The 20,126-nt window shown below is 45.7% G+C and overlaps 1 protein-coding gene across 3 annotated transcripts in view; it reads left to right on the top strand.

Annotated features, from left to right (window-relative positions):
* LOC142572986 (tubulin monoglutamylase TTLL4-like) overlaps window positions 1–11,854 on the top strand; it is a 90,421-nt gene extending 78,567 nt beyond the window's left edge. For all 3 annotated transcript variants that reach the window (XR_012826189.1, XM_075682470.1, XM_075682469.1), the window contains one exon: window positions 11,577–11,854. Coding sequence is in view for 2 of the 3 variants with exons in the window: in XM_075682470.1 (XP_075538585.1) it covers window positions 11,577–11,675 (99 nt within the window). In the remaining variant the exon portion in view is untranslated. The remainder of the gene's footprint in view (window positions 1–11,576) is intronic.
* The last annotated feature ends 8,272 nt before the right edge of the window (window positions 11,855–20,126 follow it).

Below are 20,126 nucleotides of genomic sequence, written 5' to 3'. Positions count from 1 at the left end.
CCATATTGCACATCTTGATTGCTGTGTACCTAGGTTACTGATAGCTTGCTACATTTTTGCTATGCAATGTGAGGAGACTCCCAAGCATGTGCAGGGCTGTATTTTCTTGCCGAACATTTGTAAGCATTCAATTTTGTGAAAATGTTATAATGTGCCATATTTGATTCCGTATTTGGCTTCTTTCAGAGCGAAAGCTCTACTACGCCATGTATCTCAAGGTAATTAATCACGTCGCAATGACCTTGAGCTGCCGAAGCGCAGGTGTGTCAGCTGTGACATCACGCCACGTGATCTGCTGTGAAGAGGCGTCGCAGCTGCACTCGCTCTAAGCCTTTCCACGCAGTACCACGTGACTAGGCGAGGGTTAAAGGGCTAAATGTAGTCCGACAGACCGTGAGCACGCACACACGTTTCGTCATGTTGGGTCGAACAACAGTGTCTATTGTTCGACCGATTGTTTGATGCACTGGCGCAGTCAACGTAACCGGATGCAGCCAACGTGCTTTGATGCACTCGGCGTCGAGTGACGCCCGCCCGCATGCTGATTACATCGGACTATAAACCCACCTTTAACAGCTGCTTTGCCGGCGCTTGTTTGCTAAGTCTTGCCATGGATGGTGCGCCGGCTGGGTCGTCTGTGTGTGTGCCTCAGCGCAAGCGACGGGCTGAATCCAGTCATCCAGTAGATGATGGCAGGCTGTGAAATCTCAAGCAAAGGCAAAGTTGTCTGCTGAAACACCGGAGCAAAGGGAGGCCAGATTAGCATGTTATAGAGATGCTTACCAAGAGCGGAGGTGTGCCAAGATTGAAGCTACTGCAACCACCGGCGTCCTTTAGCAACGTGAACAGCAACAAGGAGAACGAGACGAAGCCGTGGATACAAGCAGCGGTACCCACAACGAACATTTGTCAAAGCACACCCTTCAGCTGGCGGCAAGCTTGACTGCGATGGCCAGGTTTCACCGTGACTTCACGGACAACCTGTTTGGCAGCATGTATAACCTGTGTGAAAGTCTGTGGCCTAACTTTAATGAAACACTGTGTGCATAGTTTTTGCAAAACCAAGGCAAACAGATCTTTCACTCGTGGTGACTAGGTTTGCAAGAGTTAAACCTCAGCCAATTTTTTTCATGATTTGATTCAGCACCCAATTCGAAACCTACTAATTAGATATTCGCACACCCCTTAAGTTAATGTTATTCAATTGAAGGCAGAAATATTCACCTGTAGCAAAGTGCTCGTAGATTTATCCACAGGTTACAGGTGAGCTGTTGCCTTTTGAAGGGTTACTAAACATAATTTTTAATATTTAAGCTAGTATGCTGATTGAAAGCTGCAAGAAATGCTGCCCTACCCATCAAAATGTCGAAGCCCTTTGCCTGCAAGAGGTGCCGAAAGTAGCCCACATCATGACGTGAAGTTTCTCCAGCCTACAGAATTGAAAAAGGCCAAAAGGAAAACGCAAGCTAGCGGCTGCCATCTGTTGCTGTGGGAGAAGCAAGATTTCCTGACTGTTTCATCAGTGCCGCGGCTTGATTGCCCCCATTGATGGAACAGTATTTAGAATTTTCAATTTAGATGCAGTAAACACTCTGCTTGTGCTGGCTGTTACAGTTCACTTTGTGCAGCCATGAATGGAACGGATGGCAAATGCCTGAGACACGACGGGCCTAATCATCACTTTCGTCAACATGAGAAGACTTATCTGTCGGGTATGTGCGACAGGATTATGCTCCAGTGCAAATCCTACTCTCCTCTGCCCTACGCTCACCACCTCTACGCCCGGGAGTGGTTTCTCTCCATATTCCTCTGTGTGAGCTGACCCAACGTGACCTATGCTTACCATCTCTATGCCAGGGAGTGGCTTTCCTCTGTGTTCCTCTGTGTGGACTGACCCGACGTGTCCTGACAGGGCCCGCTACCAGGGAGCAAGAGAGAATGAGGTTGCACTGGTGGTGGATGGTATAAGAAGGCCAGCTAAACGCCATGCGGAGATGCATTTCTTCCCTTGCACGCAGGATCAGCACGCCGAACGTTTCTATACATTTTGTCTTGGAGTGCACCACTCACCTGTATTGATATTTTAAACTTCTGTTATTGTTTTTACATCACCTCGTCTTTCCTGCCGAACCCTCTCCGATGGTCAACCTGGTTCGAGCTCCAAGTAGACACTGTTGAAGGTCGACGAAATCCCGTCCCCTTAACAATTGGTGGCAGGGACGTAGAAATTGGAGAGGAGCGTAAATATGGACTCGATGTCAGATGGCTCCTCCGATACATGAACTGCAGTGAGATGATGACGTGAAGCTTACTGTGCGTCCTCGGGGAACGAAAAGTAAACGCATTTGCCATGAATGTGCTTGCTGCTCGCACCATACAAGGAACTGAAAATTGCAAAATATCCCTCGATGGTGTGTTTTTGATGATGAACAGTAGCCATCGCACTCTTCAGATGAAGACTTGGCATAGTCACGTCAAGGCAAAGGTGTTGCCCACAGCTGACGTTGCTGCCCAAAACCTGACAAGTGAGTATGCCCAGTCAACTTATGAAATTTACTCTGAGTTGAGCCTGAGCAACCCCAGGAACATTGCAGTGTTCTACAATGGGTCATGGATGACCCGCGGACATCCCTCGCACATCAGCGTCGTCAGCGTGATTGAACTTCTAATGGCTTTTTGTCTTAGACTATGTTGTTGTCTTTAATCATTGCTGCACTGTGTGCGAGCCTGGTCACTGAGGAAGATGAATGACCCTTCTTTCGAAGATTGGAAGGCCGAGAAATCTGGTGAAATGGAACTGGAGGTGTCCATTATTCGTTTAAAAATGTTCCTTAACGGCCCTGCCGTCGCTACACTACTGTGCTGAGTGATGGGGACAGGTGCACGTACCTTGCATTGCAAGAGGAAAAGGTGCACGGGTACATTGAGATTGATAAGGAGGATTGCGTGCATTGTGCAAGAACGCATGGGAACAGTGTTGCGGGACATCGTCACAAAGCACAAAGCCTCTCGCCTTTGGAGCCTTGGCAGAAAGATCTGCTAGCAGACAGCGATCCTTATCTCACGACTGAGCTTTTACTACGCGTGGGTGCTGATACACAAAGGAGATGTGAATGGCATGCACAAGGCAGTGATGGCTGAGTACCATAAAACCTCGTTAAATGGTAGTTGGCCAGAGCTTGGAAAAAGCACGTACTAAACGGTAGCACTGCTTAACCGAAATAACACGAGATCCGCCGCCTACCTGTCAAAAACGGAACTCAGATAGAGTGCGATGAAAGGGCAAAAACATGCAGTATTTATTCACTTTGCGCGACAAAAGCTTATTATTTCCGTTTAATGCTGCAGTGGCCTAGCAGCGATGACAACGGCCTCAAGCTTACTGAATCTGCGAGTCAGCTTTTCAGCCAGCCCCCTCTTCTCGGCAAACGCACACTTGGCAGATACCTTGTTAACATTGCATATTCTCCGTGCACGGGTGCGGTAGGGCTGCAAAAGTCGCGGGGCACCTTTTTCTTTGTCGGCTGCTGTTCTCGTCGCGAGGACTGCATTCATGAGGCGGACGTGATGCGCAGCTTTTGCCACTGTCGAGTCCAGAATGCCGTGCTGTCGCTTTCTGTGTTGTCCTCATCACTTTCATTAGGCAACACTTCAGCAACAGATGCGACAATGACGAAAAGTCGAACCTCGTAGCCAGCATTATCTTGCGGTCGCAGCGATGCTGCCGAGCAACTTCTTCGCATTCCAAATGCCACACACCGTAGTCAACAGTGGATCCCTGTCGCGTGCAGTCGCTGACTTCTTCGTGCCACGTTCAATAGCACGAACGATGTCCAATTTTTCTTCTTTGATGAGCACCCAGAGTTTTTTATCCGAGCTTTGGCATGACGCAAGCCCTTGTTTGCACGGCACTGAAATGATGTTGATGGGGATGCGGCTTCATGCGCAAAGGCACAGGGTGATTGGAGGCCATCATTCCGATCTCTGAGGCTTGTACTGACAGGCGGTCCGATTTGAACAATGCACCGCCGTGATTGCACGACAAAAAGTGGGAACACTACGTGTTAACCTTGGAAGCATGCATCCAACTTGCATGCATGCATGCATTCAACTTGGAAGCATGCATCCATTGAAAACATGCAGAAAGCCCCGAAAAACTATCTCACAGGCAACAATTCTCAAGTTGACTATGTGCCAGGGGCATATTAGCCTGTTACAATCGTAACATGTAAATACTTCATGATATTCCTTTATAAATCAATTAATCAGTTTTTTTTCTCGATTTCTCAAAAACAGAATAGCTTTTTGCTCACCCTGCTTGTTTGTGGAAACAATATCTCAACATCTAGAACATCTAACGCTGCAACTTCCTTTCTTTTTTTTTCTATGTGAAGCTAAATACGTAATGGTTAAAGTGCTGCAAGCAGATTTTTTATTTTGTATAAATTTTCTTGCTTTTGTTCTTGTTCCCTAAGCCATACTGTAACACAGAACTTTGATGAGCTGATAAATTACCAGTCTTTCTCGGATTTGAAATTTACTTGAATCACTCCTTAGACATTCTGCTGTCCACTCATACTATAATTATAGCTTGCTGCCCAGATTTTCTTCACAGATAATAGTTGTGGACTTTTAGTTATCTTCATAGTTGTTTGACATCAAGAAATAATTCCACTTTTGAAGTCGACTGAAAGAAAAAGAAACTGAAGATATTGTGCCTTGTAATTTGTCTAAAGAATGTAAGATAGCTCTAAACACTGTGCCCCCTTAAGCCTGTGACAGCCACATGAAATGGTGGTGCTATGCATTGGTCACAAGCTACAAAAAGAGCATTTCAAGTGTATACAGTCAAACCTCAATATAACGAAGCATGATTTAACTAAATTTACAGTGTAACGATTTATTATTTCCTTATCTTCGTTCCATTGAAAATTGTATGTTTTTGCGATTTAGCGAAATAATTTCATGACATGGTTTCGATTTAACAAAGTTTTCGGCCATTTCAAGCATGTTCTTGGTGCCTGTACTGCTGGTAAATCTAGCAAAAAACTATAAAATGTCCGCTATAAATATCCGCAAAGCTATTTGGAAGCGTCCTTACCACATGAAAAGTTCGGGCGACAAGACGTCTCCGAAGTGTGTGTGCCTCAGGACGCAGTATGCAGGAAACAGTGCTGCACCATTTGTCGCATAACCTGTGTAGGCCATGAGGTGCACGGCAGCTCCGAGCACTCGCGGAAACACGAGTCCAGGCGATTTCTTCAGCAAAAGGGGCGAGCGCACGGTAACATAATCAAGCATGCTCTGGAGGGAATCGGGGGACGCATGCCAATCGCCCTCTTCCCCTAGCGGCGCCCATCTCCTCTCCTCTACCCTTGGTATAGCTGCGCATGGCTGTCCATATGCAGTCCGTGCGCCGTATCTTGGAGGTGATTTGCAGCAAGTGTAGTGGTCGAGCCGAGATAGTTGATGCCTTGATGTGCATTTTGTTCCAATGCGTCTAGTGTTGGCGGTCACATAATCTCATGTTTCTGAGGCATTGAGTTCAAACAGCGTACATAGCTATTAATACAGTGAAGGGCGGTGTGCTACACAGTTGCTAATTAAGGTCATCGGCAATAGTGTAATTATGAATATTGTAATGAAGAGAACAGAGACAACTCCCGTTCACTAGGCCGGCTATTCTGTTCTCCCCTCGTCATTTTCTTCCCCCTTTTCCTTGTGCTGTCTTACCGAGCTTGTGCTTCCATATCGTTACAGTATGTATATCAACTTTCTTTTTAAAACGATACCTTGCTTGCAGAGCCTTCTATTTTTATGGTTGAACCACCTGGCCTTAGTGTTCCATGCTAGGTCCAAGTGGTTTGTTTGTTGGAAATTTTTCGGTGTCGGCAAGTATTACTTTTTCACAAATAATAAATTGTTGAATGAATGATCAAAGGATGATAACGTAAGGTGATGTGGAACACTTTGTAGCAATGAAGTGCAGTTTGTAAATGAGCTTAAATAGTCAGTCAAGAAAAAAAGAAAACAGCAGATTCTGCACTTTCTGCAATTAAACGCAAGTCAATCAAGCTAATTGACTAATACCGAGATACATAAGTACACGAGAACATGCTAAATAAATATTACATAGATACAATTTCACTTGCCGTGAGAAAGGACAGGGACATACTAAACGTTAATGCACACACTATATAGCTTTCAGCAAAGATCAGCTTTTAGAGCTGATCGTTGTAATAATGCTGTACTTCATGGCTCAAGCAACTTTTGTGTGTCTGAAGGACGATGATCAAGATGATTCATTGTTCTCAAAGCACATCATTGCTGCTCAAGCTTAAAACAGCTGATGAGAATGTGTTCTGCATTTGGGAAATAGCCGCAACATGCAACAAGGCATAGCTGAACGCCGTATTCATCATTTTGAAACGCATGATCCGGCTGCACTTCCACAGTGGATGGGTCGAAACTTGAGGCGTAACATGATTTTAAACCTGAAACTACAGGGGGTGTGAACCAAAGTTTCCCATGCCTTATAGTCTTTGGTTCATTCACCCTGGAGTCCGCCATGGCAGGACTTATATATACTGATTATAGCATATTTTGTAGGGTATTTGGTGTGTGCATTAAATTGGATGCGTTTGTCAAAGGGGCCGTAAACCAGCTTTTATCAAAGTGTAGAAAGGAAATTGAAGTGAAAATAGGCTATTTGAGACATTGTTGGCCGCAAAAAGTATTTCAATACATTCATCAGAGGCGGAGTTATTGTCACTCAAACACGGCCTCCGCTGTGCTCCCATTCCTTCTTCAATGCCTTGCACTTCAAGGGCCATGGTGGAGTGGGGCATGCCCACAGTGTTCTGCCTTCTATATGTCACCGTGGCCCACAGTTCAGATTTGATTTTGAATCTAAATGTAGATGCCACGACTTCCGATTTTGGCGCCTACGATACATTAAACATAAGCCAAACACGGTTGCCCTCAGCGATCTGCAGTGCACCCCGCGGTGGCTGCGCTATGCCATGCCATGTAGTCGACCGCAGCTTTATGTCAGCTATCAGCCAATCGCAGCCGTCTAAAGGAATGACAAAATGAAGCGTCCAATGGCAAAAAAAGCATCCAGAAGAGAGTGAGGACAGGGCCTTTTGTTGAAAAGAGAGCGTTTGAGAGAAAGATGACTTCGTGATTGGTTTGTGAGCTCCGCGCACTGCATATGACAGGAAAACTTGGCTGAGATATTTGCAGCAGCATATGCTACCTGCAGACTGTGTTATTTCACCAAGCCTGAGGTGTGGTTCAAGGCCCCTTTAAGTTTCTGTTGATTGGCATTCACGTGAAATTTTTTTCTCCCTAAGGAATTGCCTTTTTCTTTGGAAGTTTTGCATGAGTAAAGCATCTGCAAGTGCTGTGAGATGCTTGACACTATAATGATGTGTACATATTCACGTATTAAAAATGTTGCACCATCCATGAAGTGCGAAGCAGTTGTAGCAATTTCTAACTGAATTTTGCTTGTGGCAACATTCACAGCATTTACCACAGTATCAGCTGCACAATGGCAACAAATAGTATGAGCAGACAATCTGCACATCAGTGTCTGAATTTGGGCTTTGCACATTCCTTTGGTGAGCGATTGCTTCTATGCCTTTACAATAATATTTGGTGCTGCATGTCTTCCTTCTTTTTTTCTTTCTGTACCAGCATGTGGCCGGCATTCACTAACTTCTATCGCCTTGGTGCTGCCTTACGTATGTTTCAAATGCCTTGGTGCACACTACAATGGGTGTCTCGCTTGCCATTACATCTCTACTGCTTGCATTTCATCGGCATCTTCTAGTGGACCAGCTACCCTTATGCAACAGTAATACCACAACGCTGCTGCCAGTTAACTACAGCTATTTGTGGTGTGCTACTTCATGTATTACTAGTGGTTGAATAGTTGTTTGTAGTGACATTGGTTGTCACACAGGTATGTACATGTACGTGGTTTACCTGTTTGCATTTTACTAGTGGTTGAATGGTTGTTTATAATAACGCTGGCCTGTCACACAGGTATTGACAGGTGAAGTTCTTCAGGCACTTGATTCCCATTTGACTGTACTGCATTTTTTTATGTGCTCCTTCTGTAGCCTTTGTGGTAATAGTATCGAATCTTGTGCCCATTCGTGAATCATATGTAAAAATTTTTACAGATAGGAAAGTGCATTTTAAGGTTGTCCATCATTCCATTAACACAACCTAGTATTCTTTAATGAAGTAGTATTATGGGCCCTTAGTGTAGACCATTGCTTAGTGCCTGTTGTGCTCCAGTTGTGTGGTTAAGATTGTTGAATCTTGAGCAATCAAGAACTTATGGGACATAAAGTAATGTCTTTTTTTAATGCTCCTTTACTACTACATCATTACTGCTTAACAGATGCTGTGAGTTTACTCATTTGTTGCTTGTTTTGTTCCTACTCCAGAGGTGTGAGATGTGTAGTTTGCTTGTAATGTGTTCTGCCAGTCCTATTTTGGTCCTTGGTGAGACCGATGGTGTCTAAATTAATAAATAAATTAAATTCCAGCCATGCGAATGCTCTGTGTGATTGCATCTCGCCAACTGTCTCAGATTACTAGTACTTGTCATATTGGTCCTTTTTGAAAAAGAAGGGTGAAAAGGTGCCGCACAGTGCTTTATTTTTACATGCACTTCGAGTGGTTATGGAAAGCATCTGCACTGGTGTCATTTTCAGCACCATAACCCAGCTAGTGGGCCCATGTGATCATCATTGGTCTTCAGCATTTGCAGCGTGCACCAGACGTTACATCACAGTGGATTAGCTCCCTTTCAAGCCTACTCTAGCCACTGTACTAGCCCGCGGTGTCAGTAACTCGTGGCTCCAGGAGATTTCAGATATCGTGACGTTGTTACGATTTGACGTGTGGTGGTGTTCAGTTCTGCTTAGCGTGTTACCGCTACCTACAGAACCTGGAAAATGAGCGACACTCCTGCTGTCAGCATTGATTCCATGAGGTAGCATGTGAGGGTTTATGATTATCAGCCAGCTGCCTGCTCCTAAGTCATACTATGTGGCACGTGCACCTGAAAGGAGGTTCTTCATCTGGCGCTGGCTAACACTAGTGGGGCCAGACAGGACAGGGTCTGATCCGTTACAGGTATAGGTAATGGTACATAGTGGATATACAGTTCAACCCAGATAAAACCAATCTGAAGGAGATCACAAAAAGTTCGATATATAGGTAATTTGATATATAATGTAAAAATATTTATACAAAAATTTTCGTGGGGATTTTACAGCTGTTCGTTCTACACAATAACTCGTTATATGTGGGTTCGATATATCCGTGTTCGACTGTATAAGCTTTAAGAAAAAAAAAAAGAAACTCGCGGTTTCGCCCGCAAGGCGAAGCATCGATTGCGCTAGCAAATTAGTCGACAGCTTACAGAGTAAGGATAGATTTATCGACCATATGAACTTGTAAACATCCACTTAATAAGTTAAGCATGGTGGCACGCGCGCATAAGCAAACATGAACACATCTCACTCGATGACGGCACACACTTGTCAAAGCGCTGGAGTAAGGAAACACGGTAGCTGCAGCGAGCGAATTGACCATCGTGTTGTTTCTCTCTCGCTTCAATGTGAATTTCCAAAACATAGCGCATACGAAGGTAGCGGCACTCCACACATGCACTTTGTCCACATCGCATACCGCTTTGGAGTAAGCAGCAGCCGCTGGACGCTGGAGTAGAACTCCTCCCCCCCCCCCCCTTTGTCTCGCGTACGATGGAAGACTGCACGCTTCCACCCCGCCCTCCTCCCTCGGGCGTGCAATATTGAGCCGCAATCGTCAGCTGACCCTCCCAAGCTTTCACTTGCACATAGAGCGTACGGCGAGCGGCGACGTGTTTGGACTTTATACCGAATATCATGGCGATGACGAAGGCAGAAATTCGCTTGGAGTGTCCATATAATTGGTATTGCAATAAAATATTAAGTAGGTGCAGACAAAGTGATAGTCTGTAAAGCGTGCGTAGCATGTCACCGCCCCGTTTATGGGGGATGTCAATAAATCTCACCATCATCAGGACCAATCTTGTACTCGTACAAAAATACCCAAGAAGGTGGACAGGAGGATGGTCACCGCGGTAGGTTAAATGGTAAAGCACCGTGTGTGTAATGCGTAGCATGTGGTTTCGGCTACCACCAGCGGCAAGTTGTCCTTTCGCCCACTTTCATTTCCAACCCGCCGTTGTGGCGGTAGTGGCTACGGCGTTGCGCCACCAAGTCCGAGGGCGCGGGATCGAATCCTAGCTTCGACGGCCGCATTCGACTCTCGCAAGAACGCCCGTGTACCATGCATTGGGCGCACGCTAAAGAACCCGAGGTGGTCAAAATTAATCCGGAGTCCCTCACTACTGTGTGCCTCGATGAAGAAATCGTGGTTTTGACACGTAAAACCCCAGAATTTAGTCCTTTGTTGTGACTTCCGTTCCCCATTTTCCTTATTATTTTTACCTTTCAATTAAACAGTTTCCCGTGTTCTTTCTGTAGCTTCATTGCCTTTGCTGATGTAACTAAACTCGACCCCCATCGTGTCTCCTTATCCGCACTCCCTCGCCCGAGCGCCTTAGCTTACGCCTTGACCGCGTCACCAAACCGGAAGTCTCATCAAACAGTGATGGCGCACCCACATCGCTACACAATGGCTAGAAGAGCGCTGACAATTGACCTGTTCGTACGTTAAGGTCTTCAAAAACTTGGCGAAGGCCCTCCTTCGTGTACCACGGTGCCCGCCCGCTACTTATTTTGTTAATTACGGGCTTCGTAGTTTTACGAGACATTCTTTGGGGACTAGTATATACAATGGGTGTACTCTGTGAAATCCTTGCTACATCAACGAGTTGCCAACGGAATGCGTTTCGTAGCTTCACCTCCTGTGCAGGGCGTAACAGAAATTCATGTTCACGCGAGTGCGGCTGCTAATAAAAAAAAAAAAATTAATAGCGGGCTTTTGGGGATTTCGCCAAACACGGGCGTCTACGACTTGAGCGAACAACTCCCGCCCCCTTACCACTTTCCGTGGATCGTATTATTATTATTATTATTATTATTATTATTATTATTATTATTATTATTATTATTATTATTATTATTATTATTATTCATTTCGTGCACGAACCTAAACATGCTACCGCTGGGGTGGCATGGATATCGCTTTTTTCCCCCGATGCTGTTCACGTGCACGAAGCTCGCCCAAGAAATGGCCGCTATGACGTTCTTTTGCTTACTTTTGCACTCGGTCATTCCTATTAATATTAATAAACGCGTAACTAGCGGCTAATGTGCGCTGCTAAAATTCACACCACACTTGTGGGAAGATTAAGAGAGCGTCGCCGGCCGTCCCCGGCCGTCCCACTTTTTTTTCCCCCTCTTTTCTTTATTAGCAGAGCCTTATAAGGCGCACGTTAAGACAAGATGGTTTGATATTCTAGGAGTGACATTCTACCAATCATTCACTGTATTTGAATGCTCTCTGATAAGTCGTTTCTTCTTCCACCTTTCTTGTTGCAGCCACCGACGCAAGGTGACCCGCAACGTGAGCATCCTGGCTCTGCAGAAGGAGCGCCAGCATCGCGGCTGACCGCGTCCAGTTGCCGTTCGAGCTGCTGAGCCACGGGCTCGCTCCGAACGTCACATGTTGTACAGCCCCGTTCGTTTTGCGCAGGGGAAAAGAAAGAACCTCCGCGTTGTGTTTTAACCACTCCCACGGGAGTCCTCTTGTTCTGCTGTATTTATGCGTTCTGCCGGCCCGGCCCTTCAGAATAAAACACTGTATTTCGTTCCTTGGAGCCGGAGTAGGCTTGTTTTCTTTGTTGCAGTTACCGGCACCGCCACTTGGGGGCGGCGCGAAGCTCGCCCTCGTTAGTGGTACGAGGAAACAAAGCAAGTTAAAAGCAGTGTGTAAGCAGGCGTCTAGGTGTCATAGAGAAGCCGAAAACTTAGGATTACACGCAGTAGATGTACTCCTTGGATTAAACGAGTACCGAAGAAATGAATGAGCGGCGAATGAGCTGTCCGAAAAAAGAAATCTAAAAGTGAGCGCTGGGTGCATGACATTCGCAAAAGAGCGGAAGTAGCGCTGAAAAGTCCGGAATCATGCGTAAGAGCACCGATCACCAACTGCAATTTCGCGAAGGTCGGCTATGAAAAATGGACGTCTTCGAAGGAGACGACGTGCTGTGGTATACGAAACGTCATTCATTCATTCATTCATTCATTCATTTTTGTCACCCTCAGAGGCGAGTGACATAGAGGGGAGTGGTACACACGCAGAAGCACTTAATTACAGGCATTTATAGATTCCCGTTAATACAATATTCGCTAAGCCAAAAATGACTAAAGATTAAAGAATAAAATGCAAGGAACAAGCACATTAACATAGACATGAATACAGACTTTTTTCTTTACCTGTTAATACTGTACCTAGGGCAACAGGAAACTGGAAGCGACTAACAATAGACGTCACTGATTCAGAGGTTGTTCCAGTCCTTCGAGGTCCGCGAAATAAAGCATTGAGCACATGTTTGTGCTAGGCACGACATGGTTCCCCCCTTTAGTGCATGATCAAAGCGAGATCAAATGTACATCGGAGGATGAATGAGCTCATTGCGCACAATGCGGTTGTATATCTGGTGAAACAAACAGACGAGCATATTTGCGACGCAGGGCACGGAACATAGGCTGTAACGATTCTTTCACTAATGCTGGCGGTGCGATTGTAGTTGCGGCAAATAAAGCGAACATAATTATTTTTGGACTAGCTCGGAGGGCAGAAGTGAATGTCTTAGTGTTGGTTCAGCACATTCGAGTCTACTGCGAAAAAAAGTTTTGCTCAGGAGTTTCGAGGAAACAGGAGCAGAGGTTACGCGGAGGTATACGGAAGAGCATTTAGCATTGCTAATTATTTTGCTGGCGTGTAAACATCAACAAAGAGGCGAAGTTACGCGAACACTGAAGTAGCGGTATGACGTAACCGACTCGAGAGTGGAGCTCTGTAGAGAGTAATAAACAGGAGGAGGAGTAGCAAGAGAAGCACGTAATACCTTACATTTAGTGGTGTTCCACCTTCCATAAGTTACACCAGTTAGATATAGCGCTGATGTCGCACTGAACTATGGTAACATTATTTTGGTTATTAATGTCGCGGAAAATCAGTCATTGGCGAATAAATGTTGAGGAAAGAGTGGGGCAAATCATTGAAATAAAAAAAAGCCGGTCGAGTACTGAACCCTGCTGCACGCCAGAGTGAATGGGGCTCAAAGGGGAAGTAAAGGTATTCGAAGTCAAATCGTGAACGACAGAACGAAATTTTAGCCCTGTGAGCAGCTTGTTATCAAGGTTCAGTTTGCTTAATTTATATTATTGGTAACTTCGGCAAGAGACAAAGCGTAGCCCAGACTCAACAGAAAAGCTTGAGAGATCAAAATTTAACGTAGAAAGCTTCTAATGAAACACGCGTTGCTCTGCTATCGCAAACACCAGAAACCAGTGGTGCTGGAGGAAGTTAAGGCTTCAGAAAAATCCATGCTGTCTTCCTCTGTGGGGGGTTTCGTTTGAGACGGCGCGCCATTCGAGGCGCCCGCCGCAACAGAAGCGATTTGTTGAGCCGTCATATGCGTCGGTGTCGTGTGCCAGACGCTGCACCGACGCGACGCGGCGGCAACCGCCGCGCCTTAGCTCTGATGCATGCTAGTCCCGACGTCGTGTACCTGGTAGCTCCTTGAAATCCGCCGAAGCGAGCACGCGGGTTTTTATCGGACAGCAATTACGTCGCACCACCTATGTCCGCGCCGCTCCTTCTCCTCCGCTAAACTCCACCCACCCTCGCCGCTTCGATATGCTGCGCGATGCTATTTTTATACTCTGCTTTCACTCTCTCAGCGATCCCTCCCCCAGCTCCGCGAAGCTGCGGAAGTAAAGAGAAACCCAGCGAGGTTATAACAGCTCCACTGAAAAAAAAAAAAAAAAAAATGCACACTAACAGACCAATGGAGCCAGAAATAATTCTAACAGAGCTAATCAAACGGCTGGGACAAAAGTGCAATGCGCAGCTAAAGCAAGATGAACCTTATCTATAAAGGCAAAGGGATAAGACGCGAGCTCGTACACGACAGTTGTAACGTCGGCGCATATTAGACTCTACACTTCACCGAAAAGAAGTAAGAGATTACAATTATAATTCTTTTAAATGTAATTGATTAGCCTTACTAATTACTGCCCGACAAAAGTTATTGAGCAATTAGTAAAACGCAGTCGGTTACCTTAGCGTTACTTTCTCCCTACCTTTAATATTGCACAAATAGAGTAAATGTGCCGAGCTGGCCTTGCTATTTCAATGCGTCCTCTGCACCCCTTCGCAGGTTATCTTCTCTGAGAACTGCTTTTCAAAATCTTTTTTTTTTCTTCTGTAATTCTTCCTTTTTGTGAAGACATCTGGGGCCAGCGACGCTACATATTCACTTGATGTGCGCGCCAAAGAACGGCTGTGTTGTAGCGTACGAACACCTTGCTCAGATGATTGTGGTTACTCATTTCCGCGATGCTCAGATATGCTTCCTCTATGAAACGCAGCGCTTCATTTTTCCTAGTACTAGGGAAATACGCTCCCAATAGCGCCAGTGAAACGGCGAAAAATCGTCCATAGATCGCTTTCAAGATAGGGCCTGCGTGACCGCACCCAGCCGCGCCATACGAGGCCACCGCCGGAGTAAAACGCATACCCCTTCCCTGGTCCCTTGCGCGAGATGGAACACGGCGTGCTTCCTCACCGCTTTCCTCCCTTACGCGCACGAGATTGAGCCACCACCGTCGGCTAGCTTTAACACACTTTCACTCGCACCCACGGCATACGGCGCGCGACCACGATGTTATCATACTTGGGCGCTATACAGAACATCACGGCGACGCTGACGACGACGACAGAACAGCGCCTGAAGTGTCCGTATCACTGCTATCGCAACAAAATGGGTTCAGACCAGACAGACGCTTAGAAAGTAACATTTTTGTACCAACTCGGTTCATAAAATTGCAATAGCTAGCCATAGACCTTTTTGGATAGCATTTCTAAATATAAAGGGACCTTACGACAACGTTGAAAAGTAATTACATCGTATATTCTCAAGCACGAGGGCATAGATGACGATTTGGATTTCGTGTCTGCCATCTCCTCTGTCCCGTTCTTAAGCGTTGTTCCTACGCATAAATATGTACAAACCGGCCTGTTGATTTTGTGGAGCTACTGAAGGAGATATGTCGCGACAACTGGGTACAAATTGCATGGGAGCGCCGTAAATGCAATGAACTAGCGGACATTCATCGAGGACTGAAACAGGGATTCCCCGTGTCTCATTTGTTGTTTTATGTCATGCGTATAGAAAGACGATTGTAAAACAGTGAATTAGGTTTTGATTTAACTTGCATCCATAATGGCCCAATGGTGCAAAAGAAGGTCCTTAGGCTGATGTATGCAGACTACGTAATGTTACTTGCAGACAATACAAGAGATTTACATAGACTTACGAATATGTGTGACAGCGCAGCGACATTGCAAATATAACAAGCCTGAAGTTTAGCACAGAGAAATGTGGAATTAGGATCTTTCGTGAAGAGGCGAGTAAGAGCATGTCATCAATTAAACAGCAATCGTGCCCATAGTCAAGCAATATTAATACCAGCGTGTGTACATAAGCGAAAGAAAGACTTCCTCAAGCACCCACTAGAAAATCTCTGCGAAAAGGAAGCGGAATGCAGCAATTATGAAACGTGAAACACACCGGGACTACGGTAAGTATGAGGTGATGACAAGGAGGGCAAAGAACAGTCATTGCGGAAATATGGGCTAGTTAATAATTTGACATTATTCGTTGATTCGTAGCTTTTTAGAAAAAAAAACGCGATGGTTACGGATGTGCAACGTGAATGTTTAAGCGTTACGTGTGGTACGCGCGCTAGGCATCGCTCCTGATCTCGACATGATCGAATCGCTTGTGGTTGTGAAGGTCCTGCTTCCTCCGTGACAATTCGCTGAAATAATGTTTTATAGTGTCCTGGTTTAAACTACTACGCTCTTCTCCGAGGCTCGAGTATTCGCGAGCTTTCTAAGCAGAGAAGTGGCACGGAGCCGGATCACGAGCCACCGAGGTTCCATGAACAACATATGGTTAACGCGACGCGCCGGCAAACACCCGCTTCGTCACCGACTCACAGAGGAAAATGGGAGGTGTGACCGCGCAGCTTCAAAACTTTGCGCAATCACTGGGTTACGCCGCACGTGATGCGTAGTGGATGGATGGATGGATGGATGGATGATTGTGGCTCAACCCTTTGAATCGGGCGGCGGCGGCGCGCGCCACCTAGCCTTTAATGGTTCTATATGCATGAATACCTATGTATTTACTCCTTTACTTTTGCGTTGATATTGTCCACCAATCAGATAGCCTCCGTTTAGTTATTTCTACCTGTTCAAAGTCTATTCTACTTTCACTGTCTTTAAAGCCCAAGGCTTTGAATAGTTCCCCGTTAGATTCAACTGCAGGGTGAAGTTGTTTACAAGCAAGTATCAGGTGTTCCGCCGTTTCCTCCTCCTCTCTACACGCCTCGCACACCAAATCTATCTCCTGGTATCTGGCTCGGTACGTTTTAGTCCTCAGTACACCTGTCCTGGCTTCGAACAACAATGAGCTTCCCTTAGAGTTATCGTAAATATTTTCTTTGGCTATTTCTTGCTTAAACGTCCTGTATGTCTCCAATGCCGATTTGGTTTGCATCTCTGTACTCCACATACCCCTCTCTGCCTCCTTAACCTTTTTCTTGACAGATGATTCCTTACTTGTTCCCCCGCTACTGCCCAAGTATTTGCTTGTCAATTTTCTAGTTCGCTTCCTCCACCTCGTGTCAACATTCCTCGTGTATAAGTAACTGAAAACCTTCCTAGCCCACCGAATTTCCCCCATTTTTCTCAATCGCTCCTCAAATGCTATCTTGCTACTAGCCTCTCTGCCCTCGAAAGAAGACCATCCCAGATCCCCCTGCACTCCAAGATTTGGTGTCTTGCCATGTGCTCCCAGAGCGAGCCTACCCACACCACGTTGCCTAATTTCCAACTGTTGCCGGGTCTCTGTTCTAATACATAGAACTGCATTGGCAAAAGTCAGGCCTGGTACCATTACCCCCTTCCATATCCCTCGTACTACCTCGTACCTATTGTAGTTCCACAGTGCCCTACTCTTCATAATCGCTGCATTTCTGTTACCTTTAGTCGTTAGATATTTTTCGTACTCTGTCAGATACTCAATGCCATTATTTATCCACACCCCAAGGTACTTGTATTTATCGACTATCTCCAGCGTGGCCTCCTGTATCTTATGCTCGCCGCAACTGTTATCATTAAAAATCATGACTGCTGATTTTTCTTTGCTAAACTTCAAGCCTAACCTGTCTCCTTCTGTACCACATATGTCCATTAATTCCTGCAGATCTTCTGCATTGTCAGCCATTAATACAATATCATCCGCGTACATCAGTCCTGGTAATGACTGTTCAATCAATTTTCCTTGCTTGAGAAATGATAGGTTGAAGCCGAGTCCGCTTTGCTGTATTTTGGCCTCTAGACCTTGTAGGTACAGCATAAACATCAGAGGTGACAATGGGCACCCCTGCCTAAGCCCCCGCCGAATCATCACAGGCTCCGAAACCTGCTTTTCCCATTGTATAATCACCCGGTTACCTTTATAGATACCTTTTAAGAAATTGGTTTCTCCATCTTGCACTCCTAAAGTTTCCAGAATGCCCCACAAGCCCTCTTGAAGTACACTGTCATAGGCTCCCTTGATGTCCAAAAAAGCCAGCCATAGGGGTCTGTGTTCCTTTTCAGCTATTTCAATGCACTGTGTTAGCGAGAACAGATTGTCTTCTAGCCTCCTATGCTTCCGGAACCCATTTTGTAGCTCTCCAAGTACCCCCTCGTTCTCTACCCATGCCTGCAGTCTGTCCTTTATAATCTGCATAACCACCCTGTTAACCACTGACGTCACTGTTATAGGCCGGTAGTTATTTATGTCAGCTTTGTCCCCCTTTCCCTTATATATCATTCTCATCCTACTTAGCCTCCATTCGTCAGGTACTTTACCATCCACTAGCATTTTGCTCACCACCTCCCTCAATGCTTTCTTAGATTTCGGGCCCAATTTCTTTATTAACATAATTGGAATACCATCGGGGCCTGCCGATGTGCTACTTGGTACCCTCTTCTCCGCCCTTTCCCACTCTTTTTGTCCAAGCGAAAGCAGTGGGTTGACCGGGCTATCCCTCTCCGACGTACTGCATGTACCATTTGTCTGTTTTGTAAATTTTTCCCTCATCATGGTTCCTATATGCTCCATTGCCGCCTCTCCTTCTAACCGAGTACCTTGAGCTGTTACTATATACCTCTGCTCTAGGCTTGTCCTATTACCCAAGGAGTTCAGATGTTGCCAGAATTTTCTAGCTGCCTGTTTATCTTTTTTATTGCTTATTTTTGACAGCCATTGGGACCCTTTTGTCTTGATTTTCTCGTTGATCAAATAAGATGCTTCCCTTTTGCATTTTATGTAGTTTACCCATTTCCTCTCTACTTCTGCTTCTGGTTCTCCCTTACTTTTGGAATACCTGTGTTCCCTGGAGGCTTCCTGACGTTTCTTTATGGCCTTCTTAACCTCTTCATCCCACCAGCTCTTGAGTTTTCGTATCCCTTGCCTTGTTTTCCTGACTCGCGCCTTACCTAGCTCACGCTCAAATAGTCTCATTAACTTTGGGTAAGTCCAATCAGTTTCAGTACTCTCTGATATTTCCTCTTCAATTTGTTTGGCCGCTATTTCCACTTCGTCTTCTGAGTAAAAAATCACATCTGGCGTTTCCTCGCGCGTCGTTCGTGCTTTAGTTTCCCTCTTAAAACTCAACTTGATACGTTTGTGGTCGCTACCTATACTTCTGGAGCCCTGTTCATCTATAATCATGGCTCCTAATCTATCGTACATCCTATGTGACATCAACGCATAATCTATTGTCGAGTGTCGACCCCCTACCTCCCATGTTATGATCCCGTCACACTTTTCAGTAGAGTTACAGACAACTAAGTTAAGCCTCTCACACATATCCAGCAGCATGTTACCTGTGGAGTCTGTGTACCCATCCACATCTTCAACATGCGCATTCATGTCTCCTAATACAATTACTTCACATCCTTTTCCTAGCTCATTGATGTCCGCTGCTATACAGTCCAACATTTTTTTGTTTTCCTCTTTAGCATTTGATCCTGTCCAAAGGTATACAAAGCCCAGAAGTGTTTTCGCCCCTGCTACTTTTCCGTCTAGCCATAAATGCTCCTTGCATTCCTGTTTGACCCTTTGCCAATTTGTATTTTTATGAATGAATGCTCCAATTCCCCCACCCTTTCTGCTACCCTGCACTCTGTTGCAGTATTCCCATGCATAATCAGGGTTACAGGGCGGTTGTTCCATGTCCCTAAGATGTGTCTCTACAAACCCATAAACCATTAAGTTCTCCTGCCTTAGTTGTTCTTCGATTTCCTCCCATTTTAGCCTATTTCTGCCACCTTGCATGTTAATGAACCCTATGTCTGACTTAATTTGGCTCTTGCGCTTATTCCTGTCACCTCTCCTACAGTACCGATGTTCGCGTGTTTGTGGCTCCTGCCTCGAATCGTCCACGCCTACACTGCTTCTTGCAGGGCTCTGGGTCCCCCTAAAAAAGCTGTTGCCTGGCGACCCATCCTGCCCCCTATCCTTTTGCCAGTGGCACCACTGTAGTGAATACCATCCTGCACAAAAGGTCGGAAGCCGGTTCCGTACACGTCCCTGTTGACCTCCATCACGCTGTACCCGAGTCGTCCGCTCAGACTCCTAATGACCCGATTGGCTTCAACCACCCTCCTTTCTACCTGGTAAGCCTGGCCCTGGACCTCTGGGATAGTGCATATGGTCACATGCACCCTCCCGGAGGCCTCTCTAAGCTTACTCAGCCCAGTCTCAATGTGCCTCTCAAGGTCCTGGCTTCTCCCCTTAA

This window comes from Dermacentor variabilis, chromosome 2 (assembly GCF_050947875.1).
Source record: "Dermacentor variabilis isolate Ectoservices chromosome 2, ASM5094787v1, whole genome shotgun sequence".
NCBI classification, from domain to species: domain Eukaryota; kingdom Metazoa; phylum Arthropoda; class Arachnida; order Ixodida; family Ixodidae; genus Dermacentor; species Dermacentor variabilis.
This window is presented reverse-complemented; position numbering and strand designations above follow the sequence as displayed.